A 21,075-nucleotide genomic window follows, 5' to 3' on the forward strand; every position below is an offset into this window, starting at 1 on the left:
TTCTTCTTTTTCTTCTGTAAAAACTGAACAGAAGTATTCATTAAGGCAGTCGGCTAGCCCTTTATTCTCTTCTACATACCTTCCGTCCTTTGTTTTTAATTTAGTTATTCCTTGTTTTAATTTCCTTTTTTCATTTATATATCTGAAGAATGTCTTATCCCCCTTTTTCATAGACTGAGCTAGTTTTTCTTTCTTTCTTTTCTTTTAAGTAGTCCCGTTTCTCCTGGACTCCATGTAATCTGTTCCAGTCTGATAAGGACTCATTTATGACTAATTTCATTTTCATTTTCATTTCTAGAGTCCTGGATCTTTTGAGTAAACAAACAAGTTAAAGTCGAGGTTCCAATGTTAGTTCAGCAAAGCAGTATCTTCAAATATCAGGAAGCCCTGGTCAGCATTCAGCTGGCGTTAAGACAGTGCCAACGGGCATTTTTGTACAAAGTCCCAGTTAACCTAGTTGAGCCAGAGGAGTATCCCACTCATTCCCTTCTCCCATTGCCAAAAATACAATAAACAAAACCAATCAAAAAATGCCGGAGTGGTCAATATCTCAATTCTCACACTTGGGTTTACAACTTAAAAGTGTTGGAGATGTCACTGGTAAAAATGGCAGACCCACATCAGGCAGCTCAAGGCCTGGGAATATTGCTACACATACTCAAGAAAATCCACATCTAAAATTCCCAATCTGTGGCAAAGGGTTTGAAACACTTACAAATAGAAAGCCCATTCCCTCATATCAGGACACATGTGACTGAGAAATACCACTTAACAATTTTCTATGCCTGGTGGATGGTGGACAGGGCTGAAATGTGTACTTCTCCCCAAGAGAGGCCTTCTTTTGTATAGTGTGACTTCTGGTGACCCTTTGATAGTTGACTGCCCTGGCATTGTGTGATTAAATTCTCATCTGGTGCCCCAACAATAGAGGGGGCCGGCACTAAAGGCACAAAAAAAAATCCCCCTTAGCTCTAGGATATTGATTGAAAATGGGTTTTCTTCATCAAACCCCTATGACAAGGGGGTATTCATGACTCCTCTCCAACCTAATAGGCTGGTGTCCATCATAAGAACCTACCACATCCTTAGGGAAAGGGCCAGGTCTGTTTGTCTAACACTACCAGAATGATGTGTTACAACAGTCTACAGTGAAACTAGATTTACAGCTTAAGAGGAAAGCAGCAGATCCAAAACCCTCATGCAGGCACGGAGCAAGGGTCTCCTCTAAACCCTGAGTGCCCAGACTTGAGAATGGAGGGAAAGAAATTGGTCCTGGGACTGAAATATTCTGGGCAGGGCTGTGACCAATGTCAGGCCCAAGTACTCTAGTCTGTGAGACAGATCCAGCAATCACTTTTGCAGACTGAGGATCCAACTGATGTCCCACAGAGTCTGCAGTGTTTGCTGGACATTGGTTGACATGGATAGGGATGAATCATTTAAAGTTATCCAAAAGAATAAAGGTGCAGTGTTACAAAAATAATGCACAATTTAATCATAGGAAGCATTATCTTTAAAGCGGAGTTCCAGCCTTTTCACTCACCTGTCCAACAGTCCAGCGATGCGGCCGCCCGAAGCCTCGATCCTCTCCCTCTGGTCTCGGCGGCGCCGGCATCACTGCTGTGGGCACCCGGCTGTGACAGTTTGCGGCTTCACAGCTGGGTACCCACTGCGCATGCGCGAGTCGCGCTGCGCGTCTTGATTGGCCGGCAATCTTCTGGGACCTCTGACATGTCCCAGAAGATTGCAGGGAGGGAGGGGGAGAGGAGAACTTCCGTTCAGGGCGCCGCGGCGCTCCGAGCGGAAGTGGGAGAGGGTACCTGTCAAAACTAGGTACCCGCTCCCCCCCCCAAAAAAAATGACATGCCAAATGTGGCATGTCAGGGGGTTAGAATACCTAAAGCGGAAGTTCCACTTTTGGGTGGAACTCCGCTTTAAATTACAACTCTATCTTAGACCAAAATAAATGGGAGTTTGAATACTCCTCCAATAATAAACAAAACCATCTAATAAAATACATATATAGTTTATTCCAAAATGTGACCTTAAAAAATGCCATTTGACATATTCAATCCAATAAACATTACAGTTCCATCATTCCTTTTAAGAGGTCACTCTTAAACATCAACCTATTCACAAAGCTTTATTGAGAGAAGTAAGTAAGGTTGAGGTATGTTGGTCAACGTATTTTGCGGAACTCCTTACTTCTTCAGGACCTTTGAGACCTCAATTTTTTTGGTATGAGCAAAGGTGATGTACTTATTACTGAAAATAAATAGAATACAAATTAATATCTCAAAAAAAGACATCATTATACAATAAATACAACATTATCCCAGAAAAAAGGGGGAGTAATAAGTAAAACTTATCATTATTATTAAACAGGATTTATATACAGTATCTCACAGAAGTGAGTACATCCCTAACATTTTTGTAAATATTTTATTATATCTTTTAATGTGACAACACTGAAGAAATTACACGTTGCTACGATGTAAAGTAGGGAGCATACAGCTTTTATAACAGTGTAAATTTGCTGTCCCCTCAAAATACCTCAACACACAGCCATTAATGTCTAAACCACTGGCAACAAAAGTGAGTACACCCCTATGTCAAAATGTCCAAATTAGGCCCAAAGTGTCAATATTTTGTGCGGCCACCATTATTTTCCAGCACTGCCTTTACCCTCTTGGGCATTGAGTCCACCAGAGCTTTACAGATTGCCACTGGAGTCCTCTCCCACTCCTCCATGATGGCATCGCGGAGCTGGTGGATGTTAGAGACCTTGCGCTCCTCCACCTTCCTTTTGAGGATGCCCCACAAATGCTCAATATGGGTTTCGGTCTGGAGACATGCTTGGCCAGTCCATCACCTTTACCCTCAGCTTCTTTAGCAAGGCAGCGGTCATCTTGGAGGTGTGTTTGGGGTTGTTATCTTGTTAGAATACTGCCCTGCAGCCCAGTCTCCGAAGGGAGGGGATCATGCTCTGCTTTGGTATGTCACAGTACATGCTGGCATTCATGGTTTCCTCAATGAACTGTAGCTCCCCAGTGCCGGCAGCACTCATGCAGCCCCAGACCATGACACTGCCACCACTATGCTTGACTGTAGGAAAGACACACTTGTCTTTGTATTCCTCACCTGGTTGCCGCCACACATGCTTGACACCATCTGAACCAGATAAGTTTATCTTGGTCTCATCAGACCACAGGACATGGTTCCAGTAATCCATGTCCTTAGTCTACTTGTCTTCAGCAAACTATTTGTGAGCTTTCTTGTGCATCATCTTTAAAAGAGGCTTCCTTCTGGGGTTACAGCCATGCAGACCAATTTGATGCAGTGTGTGGCGTATGGTCTCAGCACTAACAGGCTGAACCCCCACCCCTTCAACCTCTGCATCAATGCTGGCAGCACTCATACATCTATTTTCCAAAGACAACCTCTGGATATGATGCTGAGCACTCAACTTCATTGGTCGACCATGGTGAGGCCTGTTTTGAGTGGAAACTGTCCTGGTAAACCGTTGTATGGTCTTGGCCACCATACTGCAGCTCAGTCTCAGGGTCTTGGAAATTTTCCTATAGCATAGGCTATCTTTATGTAGAGCAACAATTCTTTCTTTCAGATCCCCAGAGAGTTATTTGCCATGAGGTGCCATGTTGAACTTCCAGTGACCAGTATGAGAGGGTAAGCGCGATAAAGTCAAATTTAACACACCTGCTCCCCATTTACACCTGAGACCTTGTAACACTAACAAGTCACATGAAACCAGGGAGGGAAATGGCTAATTGGGCCCAATTTGGACATTCTAACTTAGGGGTGTACTCACTTTTGTTGCCAGTAGTTTAGACATTAATGGCTGTGTGTTGAGTTATTTTGAGGGGACAGCAAATATACACTGTTATACAAGCTGTACACTCCCTACTTTACATTGTAGAAAAGTGTAATTTCTTCAGTGTTGTCACATAAAAATATATAACAAAATATTTACAAAAATGTGAGGGGTGTACTCACTTCTGTGAGATACTGTAGCACTAACAGTCTTGTGCAGCGCTTTACAATATAATGGGAGGCACTATAGGTACAATACAAAGAAATACAAGAGGGTTAAGAGGGCTCTACTCATAAGAGCTTACAATCTAATAGGCAGGGGCAAGAATAAATCAATAGATGCATAAATAAAGCAATGACTTACCTCCTCATCCACTTCCCTGTATGAACATCATCCTGGACCAAGAAAAGGGGCAGCACGTGAACCACTGGCACGTCTGGGGGACCTCCTCGGGTGCCTCAAAAAACATAAGATATACAATACTCTATAGAATAAAAGGGAAGACCCCAAGGGAAACAGATTCAAAATTTAGCTGAGGAGTTAACAAGCCCAGCTGGAGCAGGTTGAATACTCTGGGCGCGATAAAACTGCCAGGCTGCTTATGGAAGCTGCTCCACCCTGGAACCAGATTTCTCTGGCAAATGTCAATCAACAGTAGACAAATGCAAATCAACAGCAGACAAATGCAAGTTTAAAACAGAGCATTCAACAAAAAGCCCAACAACAGAGCCTTGCAACTCTTCAACAGAGAGTAGCAACCCAGCAGCAAGCCCTGGAACAGGGGGAGGCCGACCATAAGGAATTGTTAACACATCAGGAACAGAAACACCAGCAACAAATTGAGGCCATCCTGAAGCAGCTTCAGCAGAGGCAGCAGACAGAGGTGGGAGTGATGCCAGTATCATATCCTATTTTCAGGTAAGCCAACTGTTGCCAAATATGACTCCAGATGATGACCCTGAGATGTTTTTGACCATGTTAAAATTGACAGCTGGAAAAGAGAGCTGACCTATAGAACAATGGGTTCGACTTACTGTCTGGAGAGTCCCAAAAGGCTTATTATGACTTGGAGCCTGTGAAAGCTAAGAACTACGGTCGTTTAAAAACTGAAATATCCGCATGGCTAGGTGTAACACTGGCTCAGTATGTACACAATTGGAGTTTTCATCTGGGAAAGCCACCTCGGCCATAAATGTATGACCCTATTCATCTGACCAGGAAATGGCTGCAGCCAGAAACTCTATCTGAACCAAAAATTGTGGAATGGGTGGTTATGGAAAAATGTTTGATGTCTCTCCCTACTACCTTGCAAAAGTGGGTGAGCCATGGAGATCCAGAAACAGCGGACAAACTTGTGGACCTTGTGGAAAGGTACCTAGCTACTGAGAATCTGACGTCTTCCCTCAAAGACTCTCCACCCCAAGACCAGGCCATCCCCAGCTACAGGTAAGACTGCACCAAGGGATGGGGATGGAGAGAGTGAATAAGAGAGAACCAAAGGTACTTTTGGGACTGCTTCTAATGTCTGCGGCCTGGAAACCCCCAGGAGGTAACAAGGAGGATAATTTGTTACCATTGCCGTGAAGAGGGACCTGTAGCAGCCGTTGCTGATGAGCCAATGAACTGTGACTTTCTCAGAGCATAACATGCACTGCAGTAAGGGGAAAGGAGAAACCTTTATTAAAAATGTGTATAGATGGTAAAAATGTTACAATGTTGGATTCTGGTTGCCTGGTTAAATTGGGAAAAACTGAACTAGTGGAAAAAAAAATCCTTGCAACCTAGAAAAATAGCGGTTATTTGTGTGCATGGGGACATTCAAGGGTATCAGGTGGCAACAGTGTCCTTTGAAACCTCCCTGGGTAACCTGTATTATCAGGTTGGTCTGGTTCTCCAACTACCACATGATGCTATTGTAGGATAAAATTTCCCAAAATTCTGGAAGTCTTGGGATGGCCCAGATCCTGCATTAAGTATTTCTTCAGAGCCTCAAGGTTCTCCTAGAGACCTAGGGAATATTTTGAGTGTGAGTATTCTCATGAGTTTCCCTGGTTAGTATTAGCAGGGGAAACAACGGGGCCTAGAGAGGAACAGCGACCTCTAGTGTTTGATTATCTAAAGGTTGCTACCGAACAATTAAAGGGTTACTCCACTTTTGTGGGGGGAAAAAATAGAAAATAAAGAAAAAATAACTGAGTACACAATTGTGACACAAGTCATATTGTAATTGAATGTTATTAAAAATTACCTTTCCAATCTGCAGCCTCTGTAATTTTCTGAGAATGCAATGCAATAAGGCTACCTGGAGGTATTCTGTAAACAGAATGTGTACAGAATGCCCCCCAGAAACATAATTTTCTGCTTGTGTGATTGGCTCACCGATTTTCTCAGTAGTCTGCTCTAATATGCAGATTTCAAGCATCCCCTGGAACACAAATGTAATTTTTGGTGAGATACTCCCAACAGGAACACGTCTAAAGGGATTCAGGCCCAGCAGCTTTCCTCATTTGTGTCCTGCAGGTGCACAGCTGGTTGATAATTATGAAACCACTCCCATTAAGATTCACTTTCCCACATGAGAACAAAGGAACAAGCAGGGATTTCTTCAGAATCATAAAAAGTAGGAATCTGCAACAAATGTTTTTTCCTCAACAACAGTGGAGTTACGCTTTAAAGGACCCCACATTATTAAAGGCACGGGAGAATGTAGTGAAAATAGATGAGGTAGCAGTTAACCCCGACGAGAGGATTGCCCTCCCGTACTTCATCAAAGAAATAGACCTGTTATACTGGGTGTCACAGAGGGCAGAGGAAATTATTGAGCAACTGGTGGTGCCCAAACTTTACCATAAGTTGGTCCTAGAACTGGCCCATGGGAACATTCTTGGGGGACATTCAGCAGCTGAAAAAAACAGAGAAAGAATCACACAGGTTCCATTGGCCTGGGATCACAAAAGAAGTTGAAATGTTCTGTTTTTCCGGTCCAGTGTGTCAGATTTCTGCACCCATGCCACATTTTAGTAGTCCTTTGGTTCCCCTGCCCATCACTAAGGTCCCTTTTGAGAGGATCGCCATAGATTTGGTTGGCCCTTTCCTGAAGTCCGCTAGAGGGCACCAGCACATCTTGGTGATAATGGACTATGACACCCGTTACCAAGAAGAGATTCCTCTCCGAAACACCTCTGCCAAATCAATAGCCAAAGAGCAATTTCAGCTCTTCAACCGTGTGGAAATTCCTAAAAAAGTACTAATAACTAAAGAGGTTTGCAAGCTTCTTGTATATCTTCTCTGCAGTGCTAGCATAGGACTGGCATCTGGGGGTTATATTCTAAGGTTTCTACCACTACAGACTTTTCACTGCCCTACCACAACATACAGCTCACTGCCCCACCCTACCAGTACATATTGCTCACTGCCCTACCATACATACTGCTTACTTCCCTTCCACTACATACTGTTCACTGTCCTGCCCTGCTACTACATATTTATATTATACATATACATATTTATCACTGACCTGCCCTACTACTACATACATCTCACTGTCCTCCCTACCACTACATACTGCTCACTGCCATATTTTGCCACTACATACAGCTCACTGACTGCCCTACCACTACATACTGCTCAGTTCCTTACCCTACCACTACACACTGTTCTTTGACCTATCACTACCTACTGCTCACTACCCTACCACTATATACTGCTTACTGTCCTACCCTACCACTACACACTGCTCCCTGACCTTTCAATACAAATTGTCCACTGCCTTTCCCTATCACTACTTACTGCTCCCTGCCCTACCCTACTACTATACCCCACTACTACTATTAACTTTTCTTCCCTGCCACTACATACTGCTCACAGCCCTGCATTCCTGCCACTATATACCACACACCCCACAGCTCTACACTGCCATTTCTTATTGCCTTGCAAAAAATGACATATCATTCAACTCTCTGTCAAAATGCACTGTGATGAGGTGCTGTGTGTTGTGTAAAAAAAGGCATGCCTCATTTCTATGCAGCACGCCTTAACACAGCGTTATTGTGTGCAGAGGACATATAGAAAACCGTTTTTGTTCACATTAGTGCCTTCGGGTGCTGGAGTACTGTGAGCCTAACCTGCACAATAAGCACCCCACCACCCTCAGGTGGTGAGTAAACGAAAGGCTGGGATTACAGGAAATAATCAGAATGACCTGGAGAGGGTACGTACAAATAGAAAATGTTCTTTTTATATGAGAGGCATGCTGTGGGGGTCCAAATAAGAAAAAAATATTTGGAGTGTTACTTTAAACTTACAACTATTGAAACTGCAGACTAATTAGAAAGCAATGAATCACAGCAATAGACATTTCTTTTCACATTATGTTTTATTGCATAGAATATTATTTTCAACAAACTATGTGCTCACATTTTCAGGTCTGTGCTAACAACTCATTTCATATATTTTTTACTTGAATGGCCGTCCCCACATTGTAAATGGTTGCCAATTAGTAAAAAATTATAGGCTGGTTTCAAACAAGTAATTACTATTTGCAGAATTGGAGCATAGCATATCTTACACATACAGTATAAATGCATTGAAATGAATTAGAACATGTGATGAGGCGGTAGAACATGTAATGAAAAAAGGGATTACATACTTTACTTAGCTTTACCTTCATGGAAACAAAACCACCAAGAAAACCTTCTTGGCAGAATTGGCCATGGAATTTTAAAACTACTCCCACCCAAAACTGAAAGCTCATTTGGGTTGATGGGATGGGGAATTACTCAGGGGTACATTTAAAAAACAATGGTAAGGCCATATGGCTGCTTCAAAATAAAAAAAAAACCTGCAACCCGAATATTATGAATGGGCCATAAGCAGATTATAACGAAGAGAAAATAGCAATATTTACTAACCTTCATTGGAAAGTACCTTACAGATATAAGAGGCAGGTAGGACTATCAAGTTTTGGAGGGTTGGGTCTCATTTACTAATGGCCTTTCTAAACAGCATACCTATATTCGATTCCAAGCTCACACACAGTGCCAAAGAAAAATTACAACCTAACTTGAGCTGGATTTCAAGTTGGTTTGGGCCAATGTTTGCCAAAGCCTGCAACATACTTACATGGCCAAATCATATGTAGAACTAATTGTACTGCAATGACAATATGAATAGTGGAAGTGGACATTGCAAGTCCCATTCAGAACATGAGCAAATCTGTTATTATGTTGCTAGATCATTGCTCATGAGATTGGATTTAAAGTAAACATTTTTTTCTACAATGAGCTTGTTCTGGTTAGTTGAATGAAGAAAAACAGGGTAACTCTTTCCCATAATGCTAAGTTGCTACACATGTCTATAAAGCCATGTATTTTTCAATGTAAAAATATTGTTAGCTTTAAAATATATATATTTTTTAATATGAACAGTAGAAACATATATAATCAGTCACCACAGAGTATACATTTGTATATATTAGTTACTTCTTCATTTAATATCTCATGATGTCTGCAGGCATAGCCTCTGCCCTAAATTGGAACACTCTGGCTAAACAAAAGATACTGGTTAGACAATAGAAAGGAGAGGGGGGAAAACCCGCTCCTATCACATAGCCCTAACACTGAAATATCTTGGCGGTAACAAAAAAACAAGGACAAGGTCAAGAGCGTTGCTGGTATTTTAAAAGACCTGAGGTTCCCAGGGGCTGACTAGGGAAAGGAACTGGTGTATGTGCATTGGAAGTGGCCAGATCAAGCCTGCTACTGGGAGTCTCGTTTTTGTTTTTTGCTTAAAAGTAACAAACATGTTATACTTACCTGCTCTGTGCAGTAGTTTGCTATGGGGTTCACCTAAACTGAGCCACTGCTCTGTGTGTCCATTCAGACATGGAGCCATGGCTAGGCCCCGTCACCTCTCTCTCCACATTGGCTCACTTACTTTGATTGACATCAGCGGGAGCCAATGGTGTTCCGCTGCTGTCTCAGCCAATGAGGAGAGGAGTCCCGGGCAGCTAAGTCTCTACTGCAACATTGCTGGATAGAGATGGGCTCAGGTAAGCATAAGTAGGGGGGAGGGGGGCTGAGAGGGGCTGCTGCACACAAAAGGTTTTTTATCTTAATGCATAGACTGACAAAAATGCATAGACTGACAAAAAACCTTCTTCCTTTACAATCACTTTAAGAGCAATAGGTTAAATATATATAATAATATAGTAATGTATACACTGCACACATATACTAAAATCCATGTATCCACAACAAAATATGCCAAAGGTAAAAGTCTCAGAGGCCCACATAAACCTTGAAAAAAGGGTCAATTAAAATGAATAATTGTGTCAAGGGACACAAACGGTGCAGCTCAGGATCGAGCCCACACGAGGACCCCCATAGCAAGTAGCTTGCTATGGGGGCACTCATCAGGAAAGAGGAGCGCTGACGGAAGACCTGAGAAGAGGAGGAGCGCGGTTGCTCTGTGCAAGCCTTCACACAGAGCAGGTAAGTAAAACGTGTTTGTTGTTAAAAAAAAATAGATTTACAATTACTTTAAAATACAGAGCAGCGGCCAGCACTATGTAACATACAACACAGCGCATAGAGTGCAGGGGTTAGGACTATTCAACATACAACATAGCGTATAGTGTGCAGGGGTCAGGACTAAGTAGCATTAAAAATGCAGTGGTAAGGACTATGTAGAGTATACAGGGCAGCAGGCAGGATTATGCAATGTACAACAGACTGCATATAGTGCAGTGGTCAAAGTGCAAGGATCAAGAATTTGTAATAGCAGTACAGCCTGCACAGTGCAATGTTAACATAAGTGTCCCTGTTGTGTTGGTGGTTAGTGTGCCCCTTACACTGGTAGTCAGTGCTCAGGGGGTCCTTTCACATTGGTGGTGAGTTCTCAGCATACACCCTTAAATTGGTGGTCAGTGCTTAATATATTCTCTTACAATGGCGGTGAGCACTCAGTGTACACCCTTTCATTTGTGGTCAGTGCTTTGCGTGCACCTTTTCATTGGTGGTAAGCAGAGCCGTAGATAAGGGGGGGGGGGGTTATGGGGGTTGACCCCCCCAGCATCAGTGTAGAATATACATTGAAAATTTAAAAAAAATTTTTGCTCCGCACTAGGCTCTAATGCATTGTTATTTTAATGCTGCTGCCTGCTGTTACTCCACCTGACCACCTGGAGTGTAGGCTTGGCTTGGGATGAGGGAGGCTCTGGCTGACAGTGCTCTTGTCTGTCTGCTCCACCTCCACACCTCCTCACTAGTCCAGACTGAGACTCCAGAGACATGTCTTGACTTGTCCAGCCAGTTACAGAAGCTTCCAGGAGAACAGCAGCACTGAGAGCAGAGCAGGAGGGAACAGGCAGCACCTATCCCGCCCACTGATATACGATCGGCTTCTCCTCTCTTAGAGCTGCCACTTCCTGCCTTTGGCTGTCGCTTGGGGAAGGAGCTGCCTGAGCCTGAGTCTGAGTGCTGTTAGCTCAGCTGAGCCGGCCTGCCTGCTTGCCAGTACCACGTGTAAGGATCATCTCAATTTTCTCTGAAGTGCTGCTGTGCTGGAGTCTGGACCTTAACCTTAACTCTAGGAGGACAGGTCACAAACAACCACCAGGTGTGTCTCTCTCTGTGTGCTGTGCTCTAGATCTGAACTTCAACCATGGATCAAGTTCAGAGCTGCTAGAACAGTTGGAGTTCATTTTTTTTCTTCTGTTCTTTTATAAACTCTTTCATAATATCTCTTCTTATCCTCCTCTTATTTCATGCTTGCAATGTATACCTCAGTCTCAACATTAGATTGTAAAATAGGTGTAAGGTTGATGATCTCTTACAAAAACCAATCCTGCCATTCTGAATATAAGCACAGTGGGCAAGATAATTTTTTTTTTTGCTCTTGTGCTATCTATTTTATGACAAAGATTTGCTCTGAAAAAAGGAAGGAGACCTACAAATGAACAGGCTCTCTCTCCCCATGTGTGTAATCTGCACATTCACATAACAGTGGGAACATTCTGAGATTTACCCTTAGCTGTATGGAGTGCTGCGCTACTACATTTGAATGGTGCCCTGAAGGTTAATACTGTAATCCCTATGTAAATGTATGCTGCTAGCCTGCTACATTGTAGTCCTGCTGAGGACGTTTTTGACCCTTTCTATGCGATGCTAGGCCTACTGGTCTTAGCTTAAAGTGGTAGTAAACCACAAAAAATCTTCTCCCTGAAAGTTAACGACAAAATGTGCTAGTATGCATCGCATACATTATTATTAATATTATTATTATTATTATTACTATCACATTATTTTTATTATCACTTTATTTTTGCGTGGCTCTTTTGTTACATATTTGAATGTATTCTGTGTTAATTTTTTTTTACAGCACAGCAGAGTCGCTGCCGCCGCCACACCCAGGTTCCATTCCAAATCGCATGGCAATGCTGGCAAAACGCAGCACGTGTGTTTGTGTTATATTAATTTTTAGTTGCACCAAAATGTGTGGTTTTGCTGGGATCCAAAACCCCACCATGTTTTGGTGCCACTAAAAATTAAAGGAACACAAACACACGTGCTGCCAGCTTTGCAGTGTGATTTGGAATTGCAATCAGAATCACAGGGATACTGCCAGTCCATGATACCAAATCACTACATGTGAACAGGGCCTTAATGACATCGACTAAGGCTGGGCTGAGTCTTCCATTGCTGTTGTGATACTGTTGTGTTCCTGCGTACTGTCTGCAAAGTACCACTTCTCTTGTCCTGTATGCCTGTTTAACAAAAAATCAGTATGTGCTTTGCTGCTTCCTTCCACAAGATGGTGCCCTTTGCATCTGCCCAGTAAAGATCCCAAATTGCTACATGTGTAAAGTCAGGGCCTAACAGGCTAACACAACAGCAATTATGGAGGCCCCGGCCTCAATGTATTTTATAGGTACAAGGAAGCCCAGGTTTTGTTTAACAATGTCTCTTAGACCCTCCCACTCTAATGTTTTGCCACACCCACTTTTTTGCTAGGGTGTGGCAAAACACACCCTATAATGTACTTCCTCCCTATCATGTCCCTCATTCTCAGAAGCTTGGAAGTTGTGAGGTATGTTCTGTATGTATGAACAATGCAGTGCCGCTTCTCTTGTCTGGTATGCCAGGTTAACAACATAATCAGTGAGTGCTTCCTTCCACAAGATGGTGCCCTTTGCACCTGCCCAGTAAGATTGGCTATTACAGTGCACCACCCTGTGGGCAATCCAATGGCTGAGAGCACTGTACACTGTGTTCTGGTGAAGGGGGGGAACACAATAGCACAGCTGGGGAGATCGCTGTACTAACACAACGAGTTTTAATACAGTGATCTGTCAGTTTTTTCCTTCAGCCAGTACCCAGCTTTAGGCTGGACAATAGCCAACCAAACTGGGCAATGTTCATAAGAACTGGAAGAAGGCAAAACTGAAATCAGGCTTAATTTTCAAGAGGATCAGAGAAAATAGAATTAAGAATGTGATTGCTTACTACTATATTCTCCTGCATTTGAAGTCAGTGCTTAGACAGCCCTTTACATTGATGATCATTGCTCAAAGTGCCCTCTTACAGCACAGGTCAGTGCTCAGAGTGCCCCCTTACACTGGTGGTCAGTGCTCACGGTCCACCATTATACTGGTGGTCAGTGCTCATAGGCCACCATTACAATGGTGGTCAGTGCTCAGTGTTCTCCGTTACACTTGTGGTTAGTGCTCAAGATGCCCCCTTACAATGGTCATCATTTTTCACTTTTAATCTGGTAGCCAATGCATGTGCCTACTTACATTGATGGTCAGTGCTCGATGTGCCCCCTTTACATTGGTGGTCAGCTTGTTCCCCTACATTGGTTGTCAGTGTGTCCCCTTATATTGGTTATCAGTGTGCTCCCTTACTATGGCGGTCTGTGCGCAATGTGCCCCCTTACACTGTGTGTCCCCTTTCCATTGGTGGTCAGTGCTTAGGTTCTCGCCCTGTTTTCCCCCCTCTTCACAAGCAATCATCATCCTCATACAGATGGGTGGATGGGGAGCAAGCAGCCGGACAGTCTGATGATCACATGCTGGCATTTACTCCCTGTAATCCCTATTCATCCCAGCGAAAAATATCTTGGAGACAGGAAAACTGCCCTCCTCACACACACCAAATCTACCCAGGGGGTTGCCTGCAAGCATTATAGCATGAAGGGGGGGGGCCTCAATTGCACACAATGCGCACTTAAAGTAATTACATACCCTAGGTTCCTTTGGGGTAGAATGTACAGTTGGTACAGTTAGATGGAAAGAGTTAAAATTTCTAGCAAGTTATTATTTATGTCTGTGACTCCTCTAGGGAAATTTTGCCTTACTTCTTGCACCCTTTAACATCCATACAAGAAATGATGAGTGCAGGTGTCACTGGAACAGGAAGACACTGACACCAAAAAAAACATTGTGAGAAGCTCTCTTTTTACTTTATTTTGTTTTTGCCTGTGTCCCTGTTGGCGTGATTTCCCACTAAAATCACTATGCCTGGGTTCACACAGGAGCGGCGGGGAAAACCGTATGTGATTCGGACAGGAATCGCACTGCATTCCTATTCCTGTGCAAATTGCCTGTAATTCTTTGCAGTGTGATTTGAGTCCATTAATTTGGTATGGGCACAAACTGCACTACAAAGGTATCGGTTTCAGGTATTGGAGCATTTACACGACTACGTGTCTACCGGTATCAGTGCAACCCTACTTTTCAAAAAAAGTAAAACAATGAATGCTGGATTTAAAACAGTAATTAGGCTTAGTAATAAAACCTATAATAAAATACAATATTATATGAAAACACAGAAAAGGTTTTAGTAAATTAATTTTTGAGCAGCCATTAATGTATTCTTCAATAGCATTGCCACAGTCATTGGTCCAACACCACCTGGAACAGGAGTGATAAAACCAGCTTTTTCTTTGACTCCTAAAAAAAAAAAAAAAAAAAAAACAGTATTTGAACCATATTACACAAGTCCACCAAACTATATTTTGAAAAACAACCCTATTCAATAACTGAGTGATAATATGAATAGTACAGAAACATACAGAAGGATGTGCTGGAACTGGAGCGAGTCCAGAGAACAGCAACAAAGCTAAGAAAGAGACTACAGGATCTCAGCTATGGGGAAAGACTACAAACATTGAACTTATTCTCTCTGGAGAGGAGACGCTTGAGAGGGGATATGGTAGCGATGTACAAATACCATAGTGGTGACCCTAGCCAGAGGTGTAACTAGAACCTTCAGGGCCCCAGTGCAAGAAATCATAAAGGGTCCTCAGGACCCCTGGCCAGGGCCCTTCCCTTCAAGCCTGGGGCTCTTCCCACTGATCCTGGGACCCTTTACTCTCATTGCGGGGCCCTTTATTATGGCCCCACAATGGGACCCTTTCACAATTTCTGCAATGGGCCCCCTTCCTGCCATCTTGGGAACTCCCCACAGTGGTGTAATGCCAGGGCCCAGTTGCAAGTGGGACCTTTGCGATCCTTGAAGTTCACCCACTGGTATCAGTAGTTTTATTTTTTTGGTATTTTAATTGTATTATTTTTTATCATTTTATTTTATTTTTTTTGCAATGTCACTGACTAATATGACTCTGTCCATTCAGAAAAGGAAGGAGCTGGTAAATTACATATTTACTGACCCCTTCCTGGTTCTCTGTGACACATCCCCTGCAGACGCCGGCAGGAGAGGGGAGGGAGCATAGTGGGAGGGGGCAGCACAGTGGGGGGGGGGGACCAGAGGAGCCCAGAGTCAGCAGAACACAAGTGAACTGGATAGGAGGAGTGGCGGGGGCAGCATAAAGGAACCAATTTCCTCCATTTTCCTCCTGCAGCTACAGGAGGAAGAAGGAGGACAGTGATTTCTCTACATGCTGCCCCCGCCGCCCCTCCTATGCAGGTGTACAGGGGAGCCGTACAGGCCCTCTGGAGCATGGGGCCCAGTTGCAATTTCAACCCCTGTAAATACGCCCCTGACCCTAGCATAGGGAAAAAAAACTTTTCAGTGAAAGGGAATTTAAAAAGATGCAGCCATTTACTGAAATGGGAAGAAAAGTGGTTTAAGCTTAACCAGTTCCGGACCGCCCGCCGCATATATACTGCGGCAGGCAGTCCCTCCTGTGCGAACTGACGTAGAGGTATGTTGGTCACGCGCCTGGTGCTAGGGGGCGAGCGTTCGCCGCCGGCGGCGCACTCCCACCCCCTGTAGGCAGCGGGGATGCCGATGCACGGGGCCGGCAGCCGCGATTGCCGCTGGCCATCCGCGATCGCTCCCCGTTGAGAAATAAGAACGGGCAGCTGTTGTAAACAACAAATACCACCAAAAGAAAGCTCTGGCTTTGACAGGACACTGTGCTGTGATTGGCCAAAGCATACAGTTCATGTGCATGCTTTGGCCAATCATCAGTAATTTATTTACTGCACCAGCACAGTGCATTATGGAGCGCTCATCGGCGGGTGAACTTCCAGCCAAGCGCCCCATTTGTTCGTGTGTTCACATGTACACATGAACAGCTGATGTTTGAATCTAACTTACGTTTGACTCAAACATCAAGCCCATCCCTATGTGTAACTATATAGCAACCTAATGTCATCTTTCTGTTGACTAAAGGTAGGCATACATCGATTATTTTCATTCAGCCTGTGGAACAGATTTCCTCATTCACACTATTGTACTGTATTTTGACAGCTGCATCTGATTGGAAGCAGCTCCCGTTGTCAGGGGCCTTACTATAGTATCAATTAATTTGAATACCAGCACCCTAATCTATCATCTGCCATTTTAGGATGACTTTAAATATTATATTGAATTATTGTATCAATCAACGAAACAGTCAATGTCTGCAGAACAATAAAATAACAGAATGGGATTGATATACTAAAAGCAGTTTCACTCATTGTCCAGGGTGGCTCAGCTGTGCATAATCATGTAGATCTACAGCAGGAGGCAGACAACAGGAGGAGCGGGCTTGATCGCCGCCAAACAGAAGTTCTGGCGCTAATCCAAAGTTGGAAGATCCTGAAATGTCCTTTCACAGAGAATGCACAATAGCATGTAAGGAAAATGTCCAATTCCAAACACAGGACAGCATATAAGTAGATTTGAAAAAAATGAGGGATGGCGCTCAGATATGCATAATGCTGATGAATAACCCCAATGGAGACTCAGATGGACAGTCTCATGAAGATTTATTGAGTAATTCCACAATGGTTAAAACAATGTAATAAAATAATATAAACAGTCCTTGAAGCCTCTGTGCCTCCTCACTGATTACTACAGGGATCCCTGGTGTATTCCTGGGGACCTAGTGATTGGTGAAAAAGAATATGGCTGGCAGATGGAAAAACGGATTGGGTCAAAAGCGGGGGGACTCAGACGGTCCGGTATGCGGCCGCGTTCCTAGACCGGAGCCTCTGCGTTAAGCTCCCTCGGTGCCCGCCGTGAGCACCAGGAGGTGCACGCTGATGACGTCACCGCGCAAGACCGGAAGTCCGTAGATGGCCGGCCGAGGAGTCACCCAGAAGCCGAGGAGAGCGGAGGACTGGATACGTTCACTTCTGTGGAGCCTCCCGATTGCCACAACTACATGTTTCGCTACAATTGTAGCTTTGTCAAGTTGTGGCTGGAGGCAATCGGAGGCTCTAAGAAGCCAAGTGATGGGCGGGGTTAGGCTCACTAGCCAATGGAAAAGCCGCCGGCTTCCCACAATCTTCGGCAATACTGACACGAGAGCCACCTGGAATGTAAACAATGCAAGACGGCTCTCCTGTCATTAATGTCACTTGTCCCCAAAAAGTGTCACCCCGTGTCAGATTTTGTCCGCCGCAATGTTGCAGTCCCGATAAAAATCGCTGGTCGCCGCCATTACTAATAAAAAAAATAAAAAGCCCATAAATCTATCCCGTAGTTTGTAAATGCTATAACGTTTGCGCAAACCAATTATTATACGCTTTTTGGGATTTTTAACCAAAAATATGTAGCAGAATACAAATTAGCCTAAACTTATGAAAAAAATTTGATTTTTTGAATTTTTTTATTGGGAATGTTTTATAGCAGGAAGTAGAAAATATTGGTGTCTTTTCAAAATTGACTCTCTTTTTTTTTTTATAGCGCAAAAACGAAAAACCGCAGAGGTGATCACCACCAAAAGAAAGCTCTATTTGTGGGAAAAAAAAGGACATCAATTGTATTTGGGTATGGCGTTGCAGGACCGCGCAATTGTCAGTTAAAGCAACGGAGTGCCGAATCGCAAAAAATGGCCTGGTCATCAAGGGGGTAAAACCTTCAGGGGCTGAAGTGGTTAATTGAACTAAACAATATGTATTTCAAGATTATGTCCTGTCATTTGAATTACCATGGTTATAAATATAGTAAATGTTTTATCAATCTGGAATAACTGGTTTGCCTAAAATATATATAAGAGAAAACTATAAAAATATAGAGGCTGTCATTTCTGAACTCTTCTAAAACTATCAGCTGTTATAATGAGCCTTTTTTTTACATTATGTGTCACTGGCATGGAGGAAAGAGGATCCATTCTGCACTCAAGCCTCTAATACCTAGATATAACCAAGTGTATGGCAGAGAAATAAACTGCGGGCAAACAGGATAAAATGGGCCAGCAATCCAAAGGTCGGGAAAAGGTACTTTACTTCCAAGCATGCAAAATCAACAGTAGCACCGCTTTGAAGAGAACTCCTGAGCTTTGCAGTGCTAGCTCATCATATCCTGTTCACAGATCAAGGTTCAAAATTTCGCTGTCTGCATGTTTTTTTTTTTTCTAGGGTTGATGGTTTTCAAAGAATTGCAACCAAAAACTACCTGGCTATAGTTTGTTCATAAAGGGGTCAGCAATGGCAGATTTCATGTTTCTGTCAGCACAGATTTCCTATAGGAAGGAAGGGGCTACCTCTAAGGAACATCTTTATCCATTATAACATATACAGTATGTCCGTGGTTGGGAGCTCAGATAGTATGGCAATAGGGATCACAGTTTGCCAAGGTGACTTGGCATTGCAATGTGGCTTCAAAGACAGCATATTCACAAATGAATGCAAAACAAAAACTTTAGTTTTTATTCTAAATGTTAGAAACCGTGTGATGTGAAACGTATGCAATATTTTGCCTATATATTATATTTTATCTATGTTGAGCTTTACCCAAAAAGATGATCAGATTACAGTATCTTCTATGTGTATATGTGTAAATAGTGCAGCACAACCTACCAAAGAATAAGTTGCAGTGTGAACTTTAAACAATCAGACCAAGAATAACAACACAATAACACATCTCTGCATACACACATAGGCTTACTTTTGGTTCCGGATGTACATGCTGACTTCACGTGGCTCCGCCCCTTACGCGTTTCATCATGTGATCCATGACTTCATCAAAGGGACGATGAAGTAACGGGTCACGTGACAAAACGCATGTATGCAGAAATGCCAATGCTGATCCTTAGGGAGCAAGGTTATATAAAGTAGGCACAATGTTCTATGTGCACTGGATTGGTAGTGCACTTGTTTTTTGAGTTCTTTTCCTATGTTTTTAAGAAATATTTGGTGCATTTGAATATATTATACTATGAGAGGCCGTCTTATTGTATCTTTTTGAGCGTATATGAATGAATGGAGAGGACCATAGATTGATACATTTGGTGAACATCCATAGGAAATACCGGCCCAGGTTAAAGGGCAAGGCTCAGTGGGGTTGATTTACTAAAACTGGAGAGGGCAAAATCTGATGCAGCTGTGTATAGTAGCCAATCAGCTTCTACCTTCAGCTTGTTCAATTAAGCTTTGACAAAAAAACTGGAAGGTTTCTATGCAGAGCTCCACTAGATTTTACACTCTCCAGTTTTAGTAAATCAACTCCTGTGTGACCTAAATTTCTAAACGGGTCATATACAGTATGTAGGTAAGCGGCTTGTGCAGATGGTGGTGGAACACAAACACTGGTGAAGGCTGCAAAATCCTCACTTCTTTGAATTGAATACTATTTTTGTTGGAATAACAATGGACTATTTAATGATTTGGCGTGTTTTTAAATGATATATGGACATTTTTTTATAAATAAGCACATGAACACATGTTTGGGTGGTGTATTATATTTATTGTAAAGCACCAGCACTTTCATTCAGATTTTATATTGTCTTATTGTTATTCTTGGTCTGAATGTTTAACAATTACACTGAACCTTATTCTTTGGTAGGTTGTGCTGCACTTTTTACAGTATATACTATATATATTTCAGTTGATGTGGGTATACATGACAGTGTGCTGGTGGAAAAAATATATATTTTTTTCATTATACATTTTCACTATTTGTTGGTAGCGTGGGGTGTTATTTTTATTTATTTTAAGTATCTTCCATGGTAAATAAATCCTACATAGTATCTATTCTGTATATTCTGTACTAATTACCTTCCAAATCCACATCTCCAACTAGTATTGTTTTTCCTGTAGCTGGATCTTCTATATGATTAATGCCAACATCAATTATAGCAGCCCCTTCTTTTATCATGTCTGCTGTGATCAACTTTGGAATACCTACAATGACAAACACAGTCACATTATTAGTAAAAAGCCCAGCATATGCAAGCCTCTGAGGTGATTAACTGAAGATTTGACTGGACAATTAGGTAAAAAGAGAAATGTCCTTTTTGTTTCCTAGTGGGTTTGCAAAACTTTCAGTCTGGAGGGAGCTGCTGCAAGGCTTTGAATATCATGTTTATGCTCTGTACTTCAAGGAGAACAACAGTTTGAATGGACTGTGGAATGAAAGCAATCTACTAACAAGGCCTTATCCTCTATCACTTGAACTCTGACAGCTTTTTTTGTGCATTCGCCAATTTTGATCACTAACAAGTAGGCACCTACAAGATAATGCATGTAGGTTTAGCTATTAAATTGTTATAGGAGCTTTGGAAATGTAGGGCATTCAATTCTACAAATGTCAACCTCAGCCCAGGAAGTCGAATCCCAGCATGCACCCTCCTCAAGCGATCCATTGGAAATCCAACAGGAATGATCACCAGCCCATTACAGGATGCATTCTAACAGGTTTTTTAGCACCCAGCTATCCTAAGATGCAGCGGTATGGCAACGGCTTCTGCACCTCACAGTAGTGTTAGAAGCTGGAGTTGAGATAAGTTCATATTTCTTTTTTTCAAACCAGCTTTATTTTTAAAACAGCATTGTAGGCGATCTGATTTGG

The 21,075-nt window shown here is 42.7% G+C and overlaps 1 protein-coding gene across 1 annotated transcript in view; it reads right to left on the reverse strand.

Annotated features, from left to right (window-relative positions):
- Nucleotides 1-14,602: 14,602 nt before the first annotated feature.
- Nucleotides 14,603-21,075, reverse strand: part of MTHFD2L (methylenetetrahydrofolate dehydrogenase (NADP+ dependent) 2 like) — a 129,392-nt gene continuing 122,919 nt past the window's right edge. The window contains exons 8-9 of the mRNA XM_082245949.1: nt 20,283-20,408; nt 14,603-14,783 (exon numbers count right to left, since the gene is read on the reverse strand). Coding sequence (XP_082102075.1) covers nt 14,671-14,783; nt 20,283-20,408 — 239 coding nt within the window. The 3' untranslated portion in view covers nt 14,603-14,670. The remainder of the gene's footprint in view (nt 14,784-20,282; nt 20,409-21,075) is intronic.

The sequence above is a fragment of the Pelophylax lessonae genome (genome assembly GCF_965119305.1).
Source record: "Pelophylax lessonae genome assembly, chromosome: 1".
In the NCBI taxonomy this organism is placed as follows: domain Eukaryota; kingdom Metazoa; phylum Chordata; class Amphibia; order Anura; family Ranidae; genus Pelophylax; species Pelophylax lessonae.